General features: G+C 40.8%; 1 protein-coding gene and 1 long non-coding RNA gene across 2 annotated transcripts in view; one reads left to right on the forward strand and one right to left on the reverse strand.

Moving 5' to 3' along the window:
* Positions 1-9,334, reverse strand: part of LOC103367353 (uncharacterized) — a 16,652-nt gene extending 7,318 nt beyond the window's left edge. Inside the window, exons 1-2 of the long non-coding RNA XR_520723.1 lie at positions 9,324-9,334; positions 6,701-6,703 (exon numbers count right to left, since the gene is read on the reverse strand). This is a non-coding gene — a long non-coding RNA (uncharacterized LOC103367353). The remainder of the gene's footprint in view (positions 1-6,700; positions 6,704-9,323) is intronic.
* The window catches only part of LOC103367352 (vesicle-fusing ATPase-like), a 43,238-nt gene that overhangs the window by 4,336 nt on the left and 15,293 nt on the right, over positions 1-23,609 (forward strand). Inside the window, exons 2-13 of the mRNA XM_008295352.1 lie at positions 2,196-2,284; positions 4,560-4,656; positions 5,240-5,279; positions 9,491-9,657; positions 10,692-10,799; positions 11,003-11,078; positions 12,300-12,455; positions 17,386-17,585; positions 20,166-20,331; positions 20,439-20,513; positions 21,677-21,864; positions 23,484-23,579. Coding sequence (XP_008293574.1) covers positions 2,196-2,284; positions 4,560-4,656; positions 5,240-5,279; positions 9,491-9,657; positions 10,692-10,799; positions 11,003-11,078; positions 12,300-12,455; positions 17,386-17,585; positions 20,166-20,331; positions 20,439-20,513; positions 21,677-21,864; positions 23,484-23,579 — 1,458 coding nt within the window. The remainder of the gene's footprint in view (positions 1-2,195; positions 2,285-4,559; positions 4,657-5,239; positions 5,280-9,490; positions 9,658-10,691; positions 10,800-11,002; positions 11,079-12,299; positions 12,456-17,385; positions 17,586-20,165; positions 20,332-20,438; positions 20,514-21,676; positions 21,865-23,483; positions 23,580-23,609) is intronic.

The raw sequence follows: 23,609 nt of genomic DNA on the forward strand, positions 1-23,609 counted from the left end.
AAGTTTTGTAATACAGCAAGACGATGGTCCAAAGCAGCCAAAGTTTCACAGTAAACAAATTATTTATTGATTATTTGGTCCACACTGGAGCTGTGCAGGCTGACTGAAGGCTACGCCCAGCTGAACCTTTACATAGAATTTCATCACAGTGCATCGTGAAGTTTCTTGCTTTCCTTCACTACCACAGCTGTGGGGATGCTGATTCACCCAGCCGGTAGCTAACAGCGTACGCCTGACTGTTATCAAACGGTATTGCAACAGTCGTGATGATTTGCAGCTGTCTGTTGAGCTGCTCTGCATGAGGCAATGAAGCACACGGATGATTTATTCCAGCGCAGAGCAGAGGTCGAAGAGCTGCAGCTTCTTTCTAGATATGAATAATGTGTCAGCCTTTAGGAAAGTTTTCCCAATTTATGAGCCTTTAAATAGCTGTGAGGTCGTTAAAACCAACTTGTCAGACGTGATCGCTCAGGTTCAAGTGAAATTAAACCTACATGAAGGTAGATATGTGTATTGTGTATGAGCTCGTTTCACTGAAGGTACACTTGATTGTGTTTTGTGTGATATTTTTAACCCAACACTGCACCATTAAATCAGATGGAATTATTATTTTTGAAACATTTTCATACATGTAAGTACAACAGTGAGCATGGTGTAGCTGCAGTGCATGACTTTATAACATAACCCGACAAAAACCTGAGACCCTTCTGCATGTGCAACCCTTTTTATTAGTTAGCAGAGACAGAAGAAGCACTCAGATCTTCTACTAAAGCACAAGTGCCAGTACACTAGTGCAAAAACACTCTGCTTTGAGTAAATGTCTGCATTCATTTTATTTTTTTTATTGAAGTGAAAGTACAGTAGCAATAGTTTTTCAAATTAATTTGTGTTATAATATCGGATTATGATTATTGGTGCATTAATTTGTTCATCACTGTCATGTTGAAGTGATTTAACTGGTGAAATTCTATTTGGGGATCAACACATGCTTATTTTATATTAATCTATAAAAGGGACAACTGCAGCTAACGACCAATATATTGATTATTTTCTCCATCAGTTGTTTGGTCTAAAACGTCAGAAAATGGTGGAAAACGCCTGTCATTGTCTCCCAAATGTCTTGTTTTGTCCACAACCCAGAGATATTGAGTTTATTGTCAGAGGGGAGTAGAGAAACCAGATAATATTCACATTTTAAAAGCTGGGATCGAATGATTTTCATCCATTTTTTCTTTAAAAATTGACTCAACCAACTAATCGATTAATCGCTGCAGCTCTAATCTAATCTATGATATTACACTGTCATTTATTTCTTACATTATATTCTGTATTATTGCACTAAATCTATAAAGTAGCTAGCAAATACAGGTAGCAAATACATGTACTGGAGTCAAAACTACGATATATCAGTGCAGGTACAAAGCAGCAGGAAGTGTATCTGAAACTGTGCTTCAGGACGGTACTTGAGTAAATTTACTTAGTTACTTTACACCACTGTTAGTAAGATTGAGCAGAGATGGGTCGGATCACGAAACACCACAATATGCACCATAATAGTAATTTAATGTCGCTGTACTGCATCGTATTGTGTAGAAAAAAACACAACAAGACTCTGACGATTTAATCTCATTTACGTTTATTGCAGCGCTGATGGAAGCTTTTATTTAACCAAATACGGGATATTTAACGATTGTTACAAACAGAGGAGGCTGAGTTTATAGAGAGGCTTCTTCGGTGTAAAACAATAAAACAAATCACCATAGCAACACGCATGTAACGGTGGTTTTGTGGGAGTGAGAGCGAAGCCTCGAGAGCGTTGACCTCGACAACCTGCCGTCCTCTGCAGCAGCGTTAGGATCCACGCTAATGGACTGTACATGCTGTGAACTGTTATCCACTGTTACAGGTTTGACAGTATAGACGGGGAAACTTTGGCCCCTTTTCTACCATAAACTGTGCGTGTTGCTGCTTAACTAGATTTGAAGCTGCAGCTTTTAAAACCCCACATTGTTTAAATTAGAGCTGCAGCATTGAAAGTAATCGATGAGAAAAATGACCTTTTTGTTGCCGTTTCTCTCCCAAAGATTCTCTTGAAATCGGCTGTTGTTTGTGTCTTGTGTGACAGTAAAATGAAGAGCCAAGTCAACAACATCACACGCCTCTAAGAAAAGCCGTTTCTTCTACTGTCTTCTCAGATTATGCAAGCGGCTCGATGCCCCACAGACGAGCTGTCGCTGACCAACTGTGTTGTCATCAACGACAAGGAGCAGCAGCAGTTTGAAAAGTGAGTGGGACGTCCTGTGATTTGTGTGTTTCTGCGCGGAGGTTGTCGGTCGACCGATGAGTGGGATTCACTTCCATCGGCCTCGTGAGCTATTTCATGCAGTTTTCCTTGTGTATTCATCTATTTTGTGCCTTTCTATTTTTGCACACGTTAGTTGTGTCACTGTATTCAAATCATGGAAACAAACAAACGCATTGGCAGTCATCTGGCTACATGCAACAGGAAGCATGATCAGCAGTAATCTGTTTCCTTATTTGATAGAAATCTTTCCATTTTTGAACACACATTGCACAAGTGTATTAAAACTGGATCCTTTTACAGTGCAAAGAGCGCAAAAAAATAATATAAAGTAAAAGAATAGTGCAAAGAATGTACGGACTGACAATAAAACAATAATGTATGTTTACAAAAATCAGATAAAAGAGATGAAAATGCTGTCAACGTGTGCTGCACCTCTGACGTGATGTTGCGCAAGATTTGTACAGGAAGCAGTTATTGTTGCACATGATTGTGTTCATGTTACGATCAGATTATTGCACATAGTATTTTAATATTGACCAATGTGGTCAGAGCAGGCCAGCGTTACAGCTTTCCTCTTATTTCTGACCATTTCATTAACAAAAATGTGCCATTCTTGATGAAATTTAGCCACAATTGGAGAAACCCAGGATGGAGAGCGGCGGCTGCATCAGAGCTAAATTGGTGGCTTTTATTAACTTAAGTCGTTATTCTGTTTTTTATTGTATATTTTTTAGTTTTAGTAGGTTTTAGCAAAAAGCAGGTACCACTTTTTTCTAAGGATAGACCAATTATCATCCTGGTCGATGATCGTGGCCGATATTTTTTTTTTTTTCCGATTATCAGTGTCATTTTTTTTTTGTATTGGCACATTATTGCTAAATTAAATACTTCAGGTCTGATGCGGCTTCTTCTCTCTGTCTGTCGTCACTCTGTGGTCTCAGAAATGTCTCTCGAGCAAAAACTGACCAAGAAACACAAGCAACACACCAAGAAGTTAGCTGCTCTTATGGTGGCTAAGGCTACGCTAACGGCTAGCAGCTAAACCACAAATTACCCCGAAACATAGTCTGGAAAACATTAATTAATAACAATGCTTTAAGATCTGGACATTAGTGGGCAATTAAAGTGACAGAACAGAGAAACATTAAGAAAACAGAGCAGATGTACAGTGCTTCACACATTTATTAAACCACCACCCAGTGTAAGCTGCTAAATGAACAGCTTTGGTCATGACTAAAATCCTTTCTGTAATGGTTAATACACCAGTATGTAGAAGCTCTGTAATGCTAAAGTCTAATTATTATTGTTGTTATCCCTGGATTTTCAAATTTACTGTTTTACAAACCCCCCCCCCACAAAAACAGTAAAGTACATTATTATTCCTTGATTAAGTCGTCAAATTCTAGTTATTTACTTGCCTTCCTGGAGAGAAAAGTTAGTTTTAGTATTTGAATGTTGTGCTTGATTGATTTCTGGCTCAGATTTGGGCATAAAAAGGTGAGTTCAGTTTGAAATTCCTGTTCAAAATGGAAAAAACGTGGAGAGCTGAGTGCGAATTAAAGCGCTTCATGATGCTGGATGATCTCCGGGACAAAAAGGGAAAGACATCAAGTGTAGTCACAGGTGGTCTAATAAATTCGATAAGCACTGTCCATCCATCCATCCATCCATCCATCTATCCATCCATCCATCCATCCATCCATCCATCCATCTTCTCCCGCCTATCCGGAGTCGGGTCACGGAGGCAGCAGCCTTAGCAAAACCACCCAGACTTCCCGATCTGCACACACCTCCTCCAGCTCTTCCAGGGGGACCCCTAGGCGTTCCCAGGCCAGTCGAGAGACATAGTCTCTCCAACGTGTCCTGGGTCTTCCCCGAGGCCTCCTCCCGGTGGGACGTGCCCGGAACACCTCCCCAGGGAGGCGTTGAGATGCCCGAGCCACCTCAGCTGGCTCCTTTCGATGTGGAGGAGCAGCGGCTCTACTCCGAGCTCCTCACCCTGTCTCTAAGGGAGCGCCCGGCCACCCAGCGGAGGAAACTCATTTCGGCCGCTTGTATCCGCGATCTTGTTCTTTCGGTCATTATCGATAAGCACTGCAGCTAAATATTTAGTTATCAACACCCTTAGTAAAGGAGTCTTGTTATGAATGACAGTTAGGACCAAATATCGATATCGGTAGCTCTCCCCAATGTTTTTCCTTTAAAAAAATCCCTCAATGTTTCTTCTGTCTTCCAATTGTTCGTCTCAATACAGACACGTGATTGTTCGCAATGTGACCCACAAGTTTGTGTTCACCTTGACGAAACATCCCAGCGTGAACTCCGGGACCATCGGCTTCAGCCTGCCACAGGTGAGCTCCGACGTTTGACGAGCGCTGCAGTTTTTGTGAAAAAGACTAAAAATGTTTTTCTGCTTATCTATTAAACAATCATTCTCGCTGTTGCTTATGACATGAAATACCAAATCGCTCACTGTCTCGTGACCTGATTCTTACGAGCCGTCCTGCGTTGTTGCTCTGTGCATGGAACCTCTTTGTTTGTCTCAAACTGTCTGTTCCTGCTTTTTTTTTTTTCTTCTTCCTCTCTTACCTTTGCCTGTCTCTGCCTGCTCTTCCTCCGTCTGTAAACTCGGCAGCCACAACCGCACACAGGTACTACTGCAACCTCCTCCAGACGCTCTTATTTTACAATTCATTAGATGAACATGGACTGACTGGCAGCCATCACTGCCCTCCATCTCCAATACAAACAGTCAACTGAAGATGTATTTCAGTGCTGTGAAATAAGACGACGTCGCAGAGGAAAGTTGCACCGTGAAACGTGTAATGATGTGAATTTAAAGTGTTCTGTTTGGTAGCTTTGTGGAAAATGTCATTGGATTTTTTTTTTATATTTCAATGTGTCCTAAGACTTAAGGATCTTTCTTCTTTGCAGAGAAAATGGGCGGGACTATCGATTGGACAGGAGGTCGAAGGTGAGACAATAACTATTCATCTGCTTTTTATTTTCTCGAAACTGCTCCTGCATGAAGCGTAGATTGTGTATAAAAGATGAGCAAAGCCTCCAGGTCTAAAAAAGGGAAGGTTTCTCTCTAACAGCCAGCAGGGGGCGACTCGTCTGGCTGCAGCAAGTCAGCTTGTGTAGAAGTCTATGAGGGAATGCTGCTCACCTGACTTGTTACCTGATGAGTTTGTGGTCTCAGTCGCTTGTTTCAGGTCTGTTTCACTGCAGCATGATGTTATTTTTTTTGTAAATTATGGTCGTAAAATGGACAATAAATTCCAGTAATTGGTAGTCCACAAACTGTCTAAGGCTGAAAACAAGGTTTGTGTGTCGTAAAACCAAAATAAAAAAGCTCACAACAAAAAACTGTCTTAACTAGAGGACGACTACTTAATGGCAATAAAGTATTTTTACAGGTTTTCTCGATGGTGTATCACATGATATAAAGTAGATCAGCTTGCAAGAAAAAGCTTCATCATCCAGATTAATCCACAAGTTTGCCCCCCAAACTGATAAACCTTTAGCTTTTCATGGCGGTACAAACAAATAGCTTTTTATAATATAGATTTCCTTTTAAGTCTTGGTTTGCAAGGTTGCTTGTGAACAGTTTTACTTTGGTAACGGGTGTGAATACTTTTTTGGTTCTTACAGGACAGATTAGACGCCCCTAAAACAAACAGCAGCAGAAAATACTAGAAATACAAAAACTCTAGTCCCATCCAGTAAAAAAAAAAAAACAGAGTAGCTTAGTACTTTGAAAACACAATATTTTAAGATGCAGCTAATAAAAATTAAATGAATATAAATTAGGATAAAATATGAAATGTGTTGCTTGTTGCTATTGGTAACAGATGAGCAGCACTTTACTTGTATGTCCAGACTGATTTCTCTAAGACTTCCCTTTAGCTGGTGATCTATTGACTAGCAGGACAGGTTTTTTGTCTCTTTGCCGTTTGAGTCACGGACACCTCGCCACAGTAGAAACACAAGCACCTCCAACGTCAGACGTGTGACCGACTTTAAAGGCTGCAGACTTTCTCTCTGCTGACTTCTGATGGTCGTCGATTTCTAATTATTGGGCAGGTTCAGGTGCTTAGCTATTATTCAGGTGTCATGTGGGGTGGAGGGAACACGATTTACCCCGCAGACGGACCGACACCGTGACAATATGCGTGGGCGGCGGCGCTGCACGTCTGTCTGAAGTGCTGGCCGGCGTCCAGAGAAGGTGAAGGCTTGTTCTTTGATGATTATTTCGCTCAGCTCCCTTAGGCCACAGCGATGCCTAAAATGATGCACACCTTTATCACACTGTCTTCACTTCAGGAATGAAAAGGAGGAATGCAAAATGTAATCCACCGACTGGAGAATGAATAAGCTTTGTCATACTGTAACCCTCTGAACCTGTGAAACTTGCCGCCGGGGCTTGAGAGGCATGTTGTGTTTTTGAAAAAATGGCCAAAATCGCTCCATTTATTCGAGCTCGAAACTGCGAAAACAAAGAAAATCTAATATTTGGCTGTTTTTGAACCATCCGTGTTTGACATGCAGTTGGAAAAATGAACTAAATCTACACTTTAGCTACGTTAAAATCTCTTCATTCTGCACATTTCGTTTAAAAAAAAGAGCCAAAAATCAACAGTTTGCACCAGGTTCAGTAAAAAAACAACAAAAACACCTCAATTGTGCGCTCCTAGATGCAGCTCCAATGCCAAAATTGCAAAATAAAATAAAGCAGGTCAAGTGTTCGGTGTGGAAAAAAACCCTCGTTTGTAGAGGCTGTGAAAATGTTTAAAATAAAATATCTCTCGTATGCAGAGCCACCATGTTGTTGGTAACCTCTGTGGACAAGTTTGCACATGTTGATGCCACATTTTCCTAATTTTTGTAAAATAAATAGTCAATTAAATTCAAGTTAGTAAATTCAGAAGACATTTTAGAGTTCGCTCTGCTTCTAGCAGTGGTTGTGCTTTTTCCATAGAGATGCAGGATTTTACATTGCAGTGAAAAATAAGATGAAATAGATTTTTATTGTCAATTTCTCTATATATCCAGGACACACAGAGGAAAAGCTCGCCTTAGTGCCATAGATGTTTTATTAAAAAAAGGATCAAAATACAATATAAATAGAATAAAATAAAATATATAAAAATCAACCTGTGCACACTGGCAGTAGTGCAATATAGTGACGACTAGAAAAAAATAAAATAAAAAAGTGACAGAATCAGCTTTAATGGCCAAGTACCTACACAACATACAAAGAATTTAGTTTCAGCTGTTGGCGTCGCTCTGGGAATGAGCGCTAGGAAAATAAAACAAAAAAAAGTAAAATAACTATAGAAAGAAAAATAAAATAAGATAACAAATATATACAAGAATTTACACATCTGAGCAGAAAAAAAAACATATACAGTGGTGCAAAGTAGCAGTGGAGCAGGTGTAATAAAACACACAGCCACGAGTTCTTACTGTTTAATTAAAGCCATGATGTCTCTCTTTTCATGTCTAAACCTTCTATATGTTTAACAATTAGGATCATTTCCATAATGGATAGAAGCTCTGAGCAGCACCTCCTGGTAGCTGTGCTTTGATTAATGCGGAGGTATTGTGAGTGTAATTTGCCTAATTACCTGGCAGCGGTGGGAATACTGTATCAGCACAATCTTATATATATATATATATATATATATTTATATATAGATATCTCATCTCCATAATGAGCCATTAGCAGCAGTCCGACAACTTCCAGACGGTTTGAGAAATGAAACGGTAGCGCGGATCGTGTTGACTTCAGGAGCTGCCTGCTGTGTTTCACATTCAGTTTTTTTTCACATTAAAGGATTAAAAGAGTCGACGTTGGATTTTAACAGGCTGCTAACAAGCCACTTACTGATGCGGTTGCCTCTCCACATGTGCTAACGAGCTCAGAACCTGCTGTTTAGTTGGCGATTAAGTGAACATAATGAAACCATAGATGTCCTGGATCAGGGGTGTCCAATCCTGGTCCTCGAGGGCCGCAATCCTGCATGTTTTAGATGCTTCCCTCTTCCAACACACCTGATTCAAATGATCAGCTCATCATCAAGCTCTGCAGAAGCCTGACAACGATCCTGATCATTTGAATCAGGTGTGTTGGAAGAAGGGAAACATCTAAAACATGCAGGATTGCGGCCCTCGAGGACTGGAGTTCGACACCCCTACTTGTAGATCACGCCATTCATCTGGATGGACTGTAGTATTCTGTTAGTATGTTGCATTCAAGGCTGCAGAATATCTTTTTGTGAAGCTTCTTAGGTTAATAAATGAGTAAAATAGTGGTAATAATGAAATACAAAGTAAAATGGATGTCACACAATTCTGCATATTTAAACCCACATTTAAGAGTTGCACAAATCAGTATTTTAAACCACACAAAACGACACTGTGACTGTTTTTACGTTTTTTTAATGCTTAGGAACGACAGCTACACTTTTAAAGCACTCGATTTAGCTTTTATTCGTCTATATTCCTGTGAATGAGAATATAAATTATAAAAAGAGTGAAGAAAACAGATTGAAAGTAGCTGCTGATGTTCATATTCCTGGCGTGAAGACATCAGGCAACCAGAGGGAGACAGATGCTGTTTAACCTATTTAGAAACTGCAGATGAATATTTTTAGTTTTAGAAAGGCGACACGACGCGTCAGGCCCCTGATAAGTGTTTTATCTGGCATATGTGAAAAGAAAAAGGCCTTCTGAGTCGCCCTCATGCATGAATCATGCATCAATAATAACCTAATTTTACTGATCATCCATGAGGATGAAGGCACTGAGTAATCGAGTGCATGACAAAAATAGCACAATATTTTGGAGCGCACGTGGTTTTGGTTCATCGTTTTTCAGCATAAAAGTTCTGATAAAGCACATTGTACGCTGCCTGATTCAGCGTAAAAGGACCTGAACTATCGTATTATGATGATCCAGGTTAATGACACATAGACAGATGGATGCTTGATCGATCCTGCAGCACATCTAACACCAAACATAAAGCATTTCTGGCACAACAACGATGACAACACTTGGAGAAAGGTAGTAAAGTGTTTGTAATAAGCAATGTGCAAAATATGCAACATAGGGATTGTGCAGTGTGCAAAAAATTTGCAAAAATGTGCGTAAATCTCCTCGTTTGCTTGTTCCCCGCTGCAGTAACCAACTACAACTTCGACAAGTCCAAGCAGTGCATAAGCAGCATGACGATGGAGATCGACTTCCTGCAGAAGAAGAACGCCGACAGCAACCCCTACGACTCGGACAAGATGGCGGGCGAGTTCACTGTTCGCTTCAACAACCAGGCGTTCACCGTCGGCCAGCAGGTCTCTGGGCTTTAAGAACGCAACTCCAGTTTATCGTACAGTTTAGCAGAATTAATAACTTCAGATTTATAGCTGGAGAAGACCTACAGTCGTCCTCAAATGTATTCACACCCGCCCATTGAAGAAGGAAAAAACAAACAGCCGTCACTGAAATAAGCTGAAACTGAGAAGTAATAATAAATAAAAAATTAATGAAAATCATGACATTGCTTTTGAATTGTGGTTCAACAGAAACGAGCATGATGGGACCCGTAAACCGTTTGAGCCAATCACTGCCATCAGGTGTTTTCTGTAACTCTCCATCAGATTTCTGCACCTGTTGACAGGTGTTTAGATTCTGGCCCACTGCTCATCAGCAAAGTGCTCTAATTTGTCCGGGACAATTTTTTGTTTTTTAAAATTCTTTTTTTCAACCACAATTCAAAAGCAACATCTCATTTCACTAAAAGATAATTTAACAAATTTCTATTTATTATTACTTTTTTTCAGTTTCTAGTTATTGACTGTTGTGAATTTTGCCTTTTCTGTAATGGAAGGGTTTGAATACATTTGAGGACGACTGTATTTACTTATGCACATACAGTTTAGGTGACTCAGTGGTTAGCACTGTTGCCTCGCAGCAAGAAGGTCGCCGGTTCGCGCCCCGGGATCTTTCTGCTTGGAGTTTGCATGTTCTCCCCGTGCAGCGTGGGTTCTCTCCGGGTTCTCCAGCTTCCTCCCACACAGTCCAGAAACATGTTGAGATTAATTGGTGATTCTAAATTGTCCGTAGGTGTGAATGTGAGTGTGCTTGGTTGTCTGTCTCTAAGTGTAGCCCTGTGATAGACTGGTTACCTGTCCAGGTGAATCTGCCTTCACCCTGAGTCAGCTGGGATAGACTCCAGCCCCCTGCGACCCTAGTGAGGATTAAGCGGTGTATAGATAATGGATGGATGGACATACAGTTTAGGGGGGAAAAAACTGCATATATCACTCAAATTCATCACTTTTTTAAAATGGAGAATTAACAATTTATTCCTGTGTTGTTTTTGTAGCTGGTGTTCAGTTACAACGACAAGCTGTTTCAGTTGGTGGTGAAAGACATGGAGGCCATGGACCCGAGCATCCTGAAGTCAGGAAATGCTTCTGCAAAGAAGCAGAAGGTAGCTGGAGAATAATATGTGCCATGATGTTCACACACATACATGATCTTTTGTACATTTTGAATATATATAGCTTGAAAATCTTATTATAATTATTAATAAACACAATTTTGTTGAATGCTGCTAAGATTTTAACTTTTTTTTTTTCAAACTTTTGAATCAGAGTAACCATGCCATATGTTTTTTTTATCTTTTCCACTCAGATTGAAATCGGCCTGTTGTTGGGAGACAGTCAGGTGGTTTTTGAGAAGGCAGAGAGCTCCTCCATGACTCTGATCGGTGAGTTTCACGAACAGACATGGTTCTTTATTTTTAGGCCATTTTTAAAACATTGAATCCCACAATTTACACCTTATCGTGCCATAATCCTGGGACTCAAGGATCCTTTCTTATCCTTTTGTTTTCATTCTGTATTTATATATTACATGTGAGTATTAGCACTATTTGCATTGTTTTTTTTCCTTACCTGTAACATGTGTGAGCTACTGGATACTTTAATTTCCCCACTGGGATGAATAAAATGTTTATTGACCTCTGTTCCTTTTCACATGTTGGTAAACAAGAATCTGAAGTAACTATTGCATCATCATCATCACCTCAGTCCTCAGTCAGTACAAATGTTAAACACATCTTACCGCTAAAAACCCCCTCATACTTGGTGTTCGTTTGTAAAGAAAGAAAAGTGTTTTTTTTAAATGACATGCTGTCTGAAGCGATTCTCCATTAATCCACAAGGGGGCAGACTGCTCACACGTATCGTCCTTTGTTTTGCTTTCACCATTATTGGCACAAGTTTGGTCTTAAGTAACTTAATACATTTACTCCCGTACCTGTACTTAAGTACAATTTTGAATTAATTGTACCCGAGTATTTCCATTCTTTCTCAGGCAAATGTTGTGCTCCTCGCTCCGCCACATTTGCTTGATACCTTTAATTACTTTGCTTATTGAGATTAATGATGCAACGATACGATCAACAAATAAATTATGATGTATTATTGTCGGAAAGTCCCGCAGTGACGCCTTATTATTAGATTAAGATAAAAACTTTATTGATCCTCAGGGGGAATTCACAGACTAACCAGCGTTAAATGACGCCATTAAAATCGGCTTTAACAGCTGCGGCATCAGAGTGATGCATTGTTTTGTTTTGTTTTTCAATTCTTTCGATGCTTTGATGCAAATTCAGTATACTTTTACTGAAGCAAAAGCTGTTACTTAGAACACTTGTGCAGTATTATTTTCGGTGCTTCCTCCAACACTGCCGGCTGCCTCTTCTGCAGTGTTGCCTTCATGTTATTTTTATTACAGAAATCAATACTATTATCGCTGTAGTACAGTTTAAATTCTTTTGTGCCCTCACGTCCACTTTGTTAAACGTTTTTGAGTTGATTTGGGGACCCAAAATGACAGACAAGTGCATAACAGGAAGTCAGAAACGCTCCTTGTAGTCGAGCTTTCAACCTGTGAGTGATGCTTTTATGTCTGTTTTGGTCTCCAGGGAAATCTAAGACCCGCGAGTCTCGCCAGTCCATCATCAGCCCGGACTGGAACTTTGAGAGGATGGGCATCGGCGGCCTCGACAAGGAGTTCTCCGACATCTTCCGACGAGCCTTCGCCTCCCGAGTCTTCCCTCCGGACATCGTCGAGCAGATGGGTGAGCCCTCCGTCTTCTGTCTTGTCTGCTCTGACATCACTTGTTCATTTGTTCGTGCCTTCTCCTCCACGTCTCGCTGCAAGACGGACGACGACGTCTCGGCCCGTAGTCAGCCGAAGAAAATCTCGGGTTGACCGCGTAAAAGCAGTCGCACATTTGTTTGCAATATATTTGACAGCAGTTATTGATGCAGTTGACCGTCTTATACAGGTCCAAAGTAAAAAAAAAAAAAAAGCCTGCGTTGGGAGAGCTTTCTCTTTATACTGATGTCCTCTAAAGTACTGTTCTGTGAATGTTTCATGGTTTATTAACTTCACAAAGCCACGAGTGATGCAATGAAACCTTGGTTTTATTTACCAAATTATCCATAACAGGATCCTTGCTCGGGCTGTGGTAAACCAAAGAAAATCTTGGTCAACTGAAATTGTGCCGACTCTGCAACCGATTGATTGATTGCGGGGAGAAAAAAAAATATATCTGCACATTGTCTTGAAATTAACCAAATAGTCCACAGTTTACTGAGCACGCTCCACCTGCAGCCCTTTTAGCCTAAAAACTACTATTTGCAGCGTATTAAATCACTTTAAACTTGGTTATTTTGTTCTGAGATGATAAGAACATGAGAACATAAACAAGAACTACTGAGGAATAAAACACAGACGAGTTAGCTGCTGCTTCTAGACGACCAGACGTGTTGGTTGTTGAGCTGCAAAGTTTACAGTCGGCTTTTTGTCCATCAGTTCGAACAAAATGCAGACGACTTCTTCAGCGTGATGCTGGTTGGTTTGGAGTCGACTAAATTTTTCCTAGATGTTAAATAAGTCGGACCGAGGAGTTCAAAGATGAGAAAACACGGAGAAGTTCACAGGTAAAAACAGCGATTTAATCCTGGAAGGCCGTGATGCAGCGCTTTTAGTTCAACCAATGAGAATTTGGCCGGATGACAGCGTATCGATCAACCAATCAACAGCAGCTTTCAGAGTTTCACAAGAAGTCGTCCAGAACTTTAAGATCTATGACATAACTGAAAGTCTTGCAGGAACACATCTCCAAACTTTTTTTTGCATTTCTGCTGATTTGTGCACCCAATTGTTCAAATGTGCCGAAGTCTAGCACATTGGAGGGAAATGTACAGATCGGTGTGCAGCAGAATTAGCTTCAGTGTTGATTCATTTGAACCTTGAACTTGCAATAAGTCATCTTTATGCTCATGCTTTTAAATCTTTAGTGCTGCAGATAACTGGAAACCAAACTTCTCCAGATGCTGATGCAGTTGTTGTGCTTTCTGTGTTTTCTCTCAATCGCTGAGGTCTGTGTTTGTTATATGAAGTTATGTTTGTGTGTGTTTCGTATTAGTGTTTATACGAGGACCCCCCCGACAATGAGATGCTGCGTCTCTGGGGGCCGTCGTCTCAATAAATTCAATCAATTCTAATCTATCGTCCAGCACGCGGGCCTCAGCCGTGCCTCGCTGGAGATTTCACGGGGCCTTTTCTCAGCAATAAATCCTAGAAGATCTTCAGTCGGAGCAGAAAGCACAAACAAATCGTTTGCTTTCGAAATGTCATATTCGTTTAATTTTAAATTTTTATGAGAACATTTCTCCAGAGTTCGTGCATGACCGATGTTAACAGCTGAAACGAGCAGGAAAAACACGATTGTTCCGAAATTTTCCCAGATTTCAGGCACCGGGGAAGCAGCTCCTTCAATATTTAGAACACATGCATTTGTATTCCTCACCAAAAATACAAGAAAGACTCTGAAATGTGCTCCAACACATCTTGAAAGGTAAATTGCACGCTCAGCTGAGGAGGTTAGTCCTCAAACAAAAGACAGAAAAGAGGACGGATGAGTAAAACATTCCTGTATGTGTGCCGAAGTTTATCTACAGGAGAATAAATATTTAAAAGTAATCTGTTATATTTTTTTAAATCGTTGCCTGCAAGTTTCGTCCATAAACTGCTGCAGAAAAGTCACAAATCGGTGCTTAAAAATTCACCGAAAATGCAAAAAAACAAGTGTTCGATGCACAAACTCCCCGGGCCAGGCCGCCCCGCTTCATGTGTGTTCTAATAAGTCCCGCATCCATGTGTGGAACCACTGTTTTCTCTCTCAGAACATCTCCTCCAGCGTTCATCAGGTTGAAGAGATTAGTAATACCTGCTAAATATAATCACTGTTTTCGGTTATTACGTTCGGCTCGCGTTTAAGCCTCCAGTCAACATCGCGGCAAACGAAAACGCTGAATTATTCCTTTGAGAAACGCGGCGTCGCCTGAATCAGCAAAAAAACCCACGACGAGGGAAGGAACAGCCGAAGCAGTGTCCTTCGTGGGCGCCTGAAATCCCTGATATCCACCCCCTCCCCGACAGAAATCCCTGCACACAGTCATTAATAAATCTTTGACAGCTGTCAGATTACAATAATGCTTCACTTTCCAAACAGGACAGAAGCTCGTTCTAATGAAAGCCGTCGTGTAGTCTCCTTTTGTGACTCATACACAAAACCCCTCCCTTCCCATTCACACACATACAATCACATCAGTGCTAATCCTCGCTGCTAGACCCGCAAGTCTTGTGAAAACCTGTTGTAAAGACTCCGAGCTTTGGCAAACACACACTCGGTTCCACTCATCCGGCGGCGCAAAAGGCCCTGTGGCGGTGTCCGGCCGAGTGCGAGCTGACCTTTAGCCGGGCGCTGGTGTGCGGGGAGTTGGCCTTTGGCGGCGGCCAGCTGGCTGCGTAATGAGATGGCGGATCCTGATAGAGCGTCCGGCTAAAGGTAAAGCCGTAATTGGCAGCCGCGGGGAGCTGCTGACAGAAGAGTCGGCGTGCGCGAGTACGTCACACGCCGGGAGTTTCACCTTGTCTCCCCTCTCTGCTGCCGGAGAGGTGAAGCAGAGCCCGACGTAAAGCCACATCAGCGCTCCACTCCCAGCTGTCAGCGGCGGCTTTTCCCTCAGCGCGCCCAAATGGTAGATGGTTATCTGGGGCCTCTCAATTAGAGCGGGCTAAATGTCATCAAACAGGTGCAAAAGGCCATTCACAGATCCACGCTGTAAACACGGCCGAGTGAAGTCTGCACGTTTGATGCTTGCAGAGGAGAGATAAAATAAAGGAAAGGAGGCAATGTGCTGCCTTTTGTCTTCTACGTTAAATTCACAGTCAAAGCAATGAAGGAAACAAACAGCAAGAGATTCAAGATGAGCTTTATTTGTCACATACACATTTATACACGATGCAATGTGCAGTGAAATGTGTTTTGCATCCAGTTTCAATAAAACAAAAAATAGGGAAAAAAAATAAGTGTTCACGAAATATATATACTTTATGTGTGTATTCATACACATCAATAAATCAAATAAATAAAGCAAATGGGGCTGTTGTGTTACATAAGGAGCATGTGTAAAAGGTGTAAAAGCAACACAAGACAATGGAAGCACATGCAAGTAAACGTTTTTATATACTTGATAACAAACTTAGCGTTATTATTGACCAGAAGATTTAATGAAACATTAGCGTGTCATTTTGATTTTCTTCACATTTCAGAATATCTCAAAGTCGACTTTGCGTTAGAGCCGCAATAATTCATTAAATCATCAATTTGTTTTAAGCTATTTTTTTCATTCTGTCACATTTTTGTTCACTGTTTGGTCTCATTTTTCCAAGTCCAGCACCTCTGTGGAAACCAACCATGATAGAAGGAGAGGGAACTCAGGAATGTTGTTTGTGACGCAGTTAACTGATTATTAAATGTATGAAAAAGGAAAACAACATGTCCAACGTTTTACATATGCCCACAGGTGTCACCAATATTAGGACATACTACACATATATTTAACTGTTTACGTTTTTAGTTTGTTTTCATACTTGTTTTCTGTCTTCATCCTGCAGTTCAGCCGTAAAGTCGCAGCATTTTTGTCTCATAGCTGTTGGTTGCAGCTCAGTCAGTCTTGGCTCAGATTTTTTCCTTTTTTTATTTTTTTTTATAGAATCTGGTTGAAGTAAACAGTTTTTTTTCTGCAGATTTTCAACGAGATGTGCAGAATAAAGTGAATTTGATGAAATGTCAGGATTTTAAGCTCAGATTCTTCCCACCGAAACCCACATAAGATTAGCTCAAGGAAGGTTTTTTTTTGATCAGTTTTTACAGTTTCTGGCTCGGATAAATGGGGTGATTTCGGCAGTATAAACAGAAAAAGAGCAAAGTTTTCAAACATGTTGGGGTTCAGAGGGTCAGTCAGTTTGAGTTAATTCTGATTTTGGATTCTAGACAAAAGACGACACTCGAGGACGTCATCTTGGGTTTTCGAGAACACGTTTTCTGACATTTAATTGACAACAATGAACTGATGAATCGAGAGAATAAAAGAATGAAAGCAGCTCCAGGATTCTTTTCGGTCTGTAACCCTTCAGTCTTTGTGTTTCCTGTGGAACCAACAGAGACCAGAACCAAAAGTTACTGGGCAAAAAATCCAGTTCTAGTGAGTTTAACCAGTCAGCATTGAGACCCACACAGCTGCTTAGAGGGACAGCGACAACGTTGAATCAATTTATCGATTAGTTGCCAACTAATAAATCAGTTGTCAAATATTCCAACAATCGATTAATCGGTTTGAGTCATTTTTATCACAATCAGTCTAAACTCTGTGACTTCAGCTTCTTCAGTGGGAATGTTTTCTGGTGTCGTTCCTCTGTGACACTAAACTGAAGACATTTGAGGAAACTTCTGATCCACATTTTTCAACTCACTATTTTGAGCCTTCAGATTAAAATCCCCTTTTCTTTTTAAAGCTCTGCCTAACAAAGTCAGGAGCTTTTTAATCAGCAGAATTTTGCTGTGTGTAATATTCTCGCTGTTAACAAACCGAACCTCCTGCGCTCCGTTTACCAGCAGCTAGTCACTCCCTGCTTTGTGTTTGTGTCTGCAGGCGGTAAGCATGTGAAGGGGATCCTGCTGTACGGACCCCCAGGCTGCGGCAAAACCCTGATGGCTCGACAGATCGGCAAGATGCTGAAGGCCCGCGAGCCAAAGATCGTCAACGGCCCCGAGATCCTCAACAAGTACGTGGGAGAGTCTGAGGCGAACATCAGGAAGCTGTTCGCCGACGCAGAGGACGAGCAGAAGAGGGTGAGGGGAGGACGCCGCCATGCAAGCTTTTTTGTTTTACTAATCCGTGCAGTTGTGGCGATTCTAAAGCAAAGACGAGCATCCCGCTGGTTTCATTGCAACTCGGAGAACTCATTATCTGGACGTCAGTGTTTTCAGTTAAACACAGATGAGCATTTCATCCGTCGCAACAGAGAAAACTAATTTCTGCAGGAGTGGAGAGATCTGCCCTTTAGCCAGACGTAGCTGTAATAACCTGGAGCGGTGGAGGGGCTGGAGACCCAGCGGCGCTAGTCGGTCTGGATGCTGTGACACAAGCCTCACTCTGCACCACCTAATGAGGGGCTGGGTTCTCGCTGACCTCCTATTAGACCTCCCCACCAACACACACACACACACAGCATCCAGTGTGCGACTCACGCAGCTCCACACCTGCTTTAAATGCTACGTCAGAGTCTGACAGCTCTGCAGATGGAGGGATAACCCCCCACCCTGCTGCTCAATACCGATTCCCAACTCCGGATGAAAGGGAGGGAAAGCTTTGGCCTGATGTATGCTAAGTTGCAGCAAATCTCAGAAAGAATACGAGAAAATATTAGCATGGTTTTAGTTACTGTGAGGGAAGTGTGGTGCACCTTTACCTCTAATAGGAGCTGGTTGCTCATGTAAAGCACTTGTTTGGAAGATCACTGTGAACGATTAATCGGTTTCAAATCAAAATTGCAAATTGAAATTCTGCAAATCACTGCAAAAGGGTACGATTTAGGATCTTAGGTCAGAGGGTCAGCAGTGAGTTTTTCAACTCTGGATAAAAGAAAAGCTTCGGCCTGATGTGTGTCGTCTTGAGGAGTTACAGCAAATCTCAGAAAGAATGCAATCCAAGAAACTATTAGCATGATTTTAGTTACTATGAAGGAAGTGTGGTGAATCTTTACCTCTAATAGGAGCTGGTTGCTCATGTAAAGGAGGTGCACTTTAGTTTGCAAGATCACTGTGTGCCTTATGGGGCTGAACGATGAATTAATTTCAAATCAAAGTTGCGATTTGAAACTCTGCAGTTAGCAAGTTGCTGCAACAAGATGCAATTTAGGATCTTAGGTTAGAGGGTCAGCAGTGAGTTTTTCCAACTCCGGATGAAAGAAAAGCTTCGGCCTGATGTGTGTCGTCTTGCAAAGTTGCATCAAATCCAAGAAAATATCAGCTTGAGTTACTATGAGGAAAGTGTGGTGCATGTGTGCCTCTAATAGGAGCTGGTTGACCGTACAAAGGAGTTGCATGTTCGTTTGTAATATATCTGACAGTACATTTATGCAGAAAAGTGCCAGTTAGGGCTGAACGATCAATCGATTAGCAGTCTGAAGCACTGCAATTTGCAAACCACTGCTGCAATTTAGGAGGCATGTTGTGCAAACTGATGCCGTGCGCCTCGTGGTATCATCAGGCTTTTTATGGTATCTGATGGTGGAAAATCTATTATGTAGTCAGAGCAAAAACTACAAATCAGCCTCCACCGGAGGAGTCAGGACACCGTTTCAGTCATAATAAACTTGTAAAATACTGTTATAGTATTTTTTATGGTATAATAAAGGTCACGAGTAGCGTTTGAGACTTTCGTTCGTCCAGTTTTATTCACCAAATTATCTGTTTTGTTCAATCTAATGGTCGCTAACTTTCTCAAATCCTCTAGAAATGTCGCAAAACAAAATGACATTTATTCAAGAAGAAGAAGAAGATTTTTACAAAAACACTTAAATAACATTCTTAAGTGTACAGCTTAACATAAAACAGGAAAAACTGCTGCCAATGCAACAATCATAAAGCTTTAAAAAGGCACATCAGTGTAATGTTCAGTCCATCAGGACATCTGTCAATTCAAGTCGATCTTCAGCTACAGTGCAGAGGATGTTTTTGAGACACCAGATGTTTCTAAAACAGTCCAAATCTTTGATCGTTTTGTAGAAATTGAAAAGTACTTGCCGTCGACATTTGATGTTACAACAGAAAACTGCAACAGCATCTTGACTTACGTTGTTTTCAAGTTTTCTTTTTCTGATTACATGAATTGCCAGTTTTGCTTCACCAGAAATGAAATTTAAAAGCTGCCATTGTTTGTTTTTTTGATTTGAAGAAGAAGAATTTAAGTATTAGAACTTTACAGTGACACAAAATAATAGTCATCATGTCCGTATAATTTGAAAGACACAATTTGATGTAGAAGTACGGTGTAGGAAGGTAAAAAGATCATGGAAAACATTTTTAAAACCAGTTCAAAGGAAATTAAAGCTCCAGATAAAATCATGAAAGGCTCTCAGATGAAACTGTTTTAAGAAGCAACGTGACTGATAACACATTAAGACCTTAAAAAAAGACAGAAAAAGTCGAGTATTTTGGGAACCTGGAGGCTTCAGGAAATGCTATGAAATGACAGTAAATGTAGTGTTTTGGGTTTTTTTTAAGCATTCTCTATATAAAGAAGCAGGATTTGCTCAACACTGGCACCGTGTGAGATCAGAGGACCTGAGCAGATGGTGTAAGATAACAGCAGACTGCACATATTTACAGTTCACACATTCATCTATCCTCCTCCTCTCCTCCTCTCAGCTCGGCGCCAACAGCGGCCTTCACATCATCATATTTGACGAGATCGACGCCATCTGCAAGCAGCGCGGCAGCATGGCGGGCAGCACCGGCGTCCACGACACCGTGGTCAACCAGCTGCTGTCCAAGATCGACGGCGTGGAGCAGCTCAACAACATCCTGGTCATAGGTGCTCACACTCTCTCTCTATTGGTTTAATACAAAGTGTCCCGCTGAGAAGATACACCCGAACACCTGCGCTCTATCTCATCTCCCTCCTCTGCTTTCTCCCCTCAGGTATGACCAACAGGCCCGACCTGATAGATGAGGCTCTGCTGAGGCCTGGAAGACTGGAGGTGAAGATGGAGATAGGTAAGAAGTTTAAAAAAACACAGGTTAGGTTTCACACAGGAGGTGACGCCTTGATATTAACGATCGTCTGTGGAGGTCTAATAAACCAGTAATATCACTGTTGAGTCAGATTTATGGTGTTCCTGCTTTAGTTTAAACAGAATGAGCATTTTTTACTTTATTATTGTGATGTGGCGGTTTTATAACAAGTGATTATAATGGTAAAAATAATTGTTTTAAACTTGTCCACACATTTATTCATTTAATTTTAATCAGTTGTTTTTTTGTAAAATTTATATCTTAGGTGCTTAATTTTCCCCACCCCACACCTCTTGTCTTTTTCTTTTCTTTTTTTTTTTTTAGCTGTTTTAGTCAGATAGAATTATTCTATAAGTCCGTCTGCATTTTAATTCACTTATTTTAATTCATTTCTTAATTTCTTTTTGATGTCACTGTACACTTTACCTCTTAGTTGCTAATTTTTCCCATTTTTTGTGGTTTTTTTTAGCTGTTTTAGTCAGTTATAGTGATTCTGTAAATCTGTTTTATTCACTTATTTTAATTCATTTCCTTTTATTTATTTAATTGTACCCTTTATCTCTCAGTTGCTAATTTTTTTCCCGTTTTCTTAAAGCTGTTTAGTCAGTTTTAATTATTCTATAAGTCGTGCATTTTTATTCACCAAATTTCAATTAATTTCTTTTTATTTTATCGTACACTTCGGTGCAAATTTTTCTCAACTCTGGTCTTTTTTTTTTTTTTTTTTTTAGCTGTTTTAGTCAGTTTTAATGATTCTATAAGTTTGTGTGCACTTTATTCAACTTCTCTGTCCTGTTTTTAAATTAATTTAGTTTAATTCACTTAATTTTGGTGTCCCATTTGATTTTATTCTTTCTTTCTTTCTTTCTTTCTTTCTTTCTTTCTTTCTTTCTTTCTTTCTTTCTTTCTTTCTTACATTTGCTTCCTTGCTTCAATCTGAAAGAGAAAATCCTCACACATTCTGAACACATAAAATAATAAAACTATCGAAGATTTCTGGCATTGTTTTGATGTCTTCTTGAGGTAGACAATGATTAATGTCTTACTTTAGGTCAGCATACATTTTCTGAATGACAATAAAGACAGAAAGTTTTTTTTTTCTTTTTTCTTTAGTCAATCTCTTCTGCTTGCTCCTCTTCTTTCAGGGTTACCGGACGAAAAGGGTCGCATTCAGATCCTCAACATCCACACAGCCAAGATGCGTCTGCACGACCTGCTGGCCAAAGACGTCGACGTCAAGGAGCTCGCTGTGGAGACCAAGAACTACAGCGGTGCCGAGCTGGAAGGTCTGGTCAGAGCGGCACAGTCCACGGCCATGAACAGACACATCAAGGTCAGGCCTCACGGTGTTACTGCTCACATGTATTCTCTGTTTATTTGTTGTTTTATAGTTTGCAAAATATGCTTGTAATAATCTCTCAGAGTAAAGTTGGTGCCTTCAGATTGCTTGTTTTGTCTGGATAGTGCAAATTATATTCATTTACAGTGAATAAAGAGTAGGAAACAATACATTTTTACTCCCTCAATGTCAGAATTTATTCAGTTAATTGACTCATTAGCCCCTTTTGCACATGCAGCACGTGAACATGGCGGCTTTATTTCTGAATGAGCTCCCTGTTCACTTTCAACAAAGTCTGAACTACAGTCACATTAATGGATGCTCAAGAGTTGTGCTTAGAGTTGTTTGAAGTGATTTTAGAAAGACGTTTTACACATTTCAGCTCTAATATTAATCCAGAAACGTCACAAATAGCTGCAGAAGACACAGTTTGTGTCACGTCTTTCTCTTTGTCCCACAGTTTCACACCTAATGCAAACTGAAATGTCCATAAAAATACAACTTTAATACATTAAAGAGCAAACAAGGCAAATTAATAAGATTCACCAAATGCAAATTCACAAAACACTAACAGGAGCTGAACCTTAGTTCGTTGCTTCTGGTTGTTTGTTAGTATTTCCTCTAAATATATTGAATACCTGCAGCATTGGACGGCAGCAGTAATTACATTAATCATTTTAAATTATAATTTATCCCCAACGTGGAGACCGGATGAATCACAATTTATCAGTTGTGGGGGATATTTATTTTTTTCTGTTGGTAAAGCACAAGTTAGATTATCATCACACATGGACTGAATTTGAAGTGTTGAGGTCGCTTATGAGTTATTTAAGAGAGTTGATCAGCTTGTATTAGTTTAAATTTTGTTTATTCGTGCATTATTGTGTCAAGTCTGTGGGTATGTCGTAATGAAGCAATCACGTTAAAGCGACGTATGTTTGAAATAAAGAACTTAAACAGATGATTGAACGTTGCACATCCCAGAAATGTCGGAAAAGGGCTCCTGAATCCCAAAACAAAAGCAGTAAGTTAGATCCGTGCGATGCAAATACGCACGTTTTTCTAAAGCACTGACAGCAGTAGTGTCATGTGTTCCTGGCTTTGGGTTGCGGGCCACACACCTGGTGGGCACAGTTCACAGCTGTATGGTGCCAGTTAAGGCAACCACCCAGGTGAGGACGGTTTGGCTACCGAGTCCAGGTGTGCATATGTGTGCATTTGCCCCTCAGTTAAGTGTTTTATCAGGTGCATTGCCTCAAATCTGCACAGCTCAGTAGCGGCCACAGATAAGGCGGAGTTCCCATCTGTTAAGCGTTCTGGCCCCGCACACACCCGGACACACGGAGCAGCAGATATTGGAGGGCGATGATAAATGACGGACAAGGCCCGTACACATGTCTGATGGCCGTGACGTTCCTCTTCACTCCTCTGAGCACTTATTCCTCCCTCCCGTCCTCGCCACGTCTGACCTTTCCTGCTCTGAGGGAGCACATTGTCTCCCGACACATCGCGCCGTCTGAATGTGCAGTGCTTCATGTGAGGGGCAGGGGCAGAGAGTTCATCCAAGGCATCTCAGTAATTGAGCTTCTTGTTGTTGTGGTTGTTTGTCGTAGGCCAGCAACACGGTGGAGGTGAACATAGAGACGGCAGAGAAGCTGCAGGTCAGCAGACTGGACTTCATGGCCTCGCTGAACAACGACATCAAACCCGTAAGTCGCTGCTGTGCTTCTTTCTCCCTT

The sequence above is a fragment of the Stegastes partitus genome, unplaced genomic scaffold (genome assembly GCF_000690725.1).
Source record: "Stegastes partitus isolate 25-593 unplaced genomic scaffold, Stegastes_partitus-1.0.2 Scaffold1039, whole genome shotgun sequence".
Lineage (NCBI taxonomy): Eukaryota > Metazoa > Chordata > Actinopteri > Pomacentridae > Stegastes > Stegastes partitus.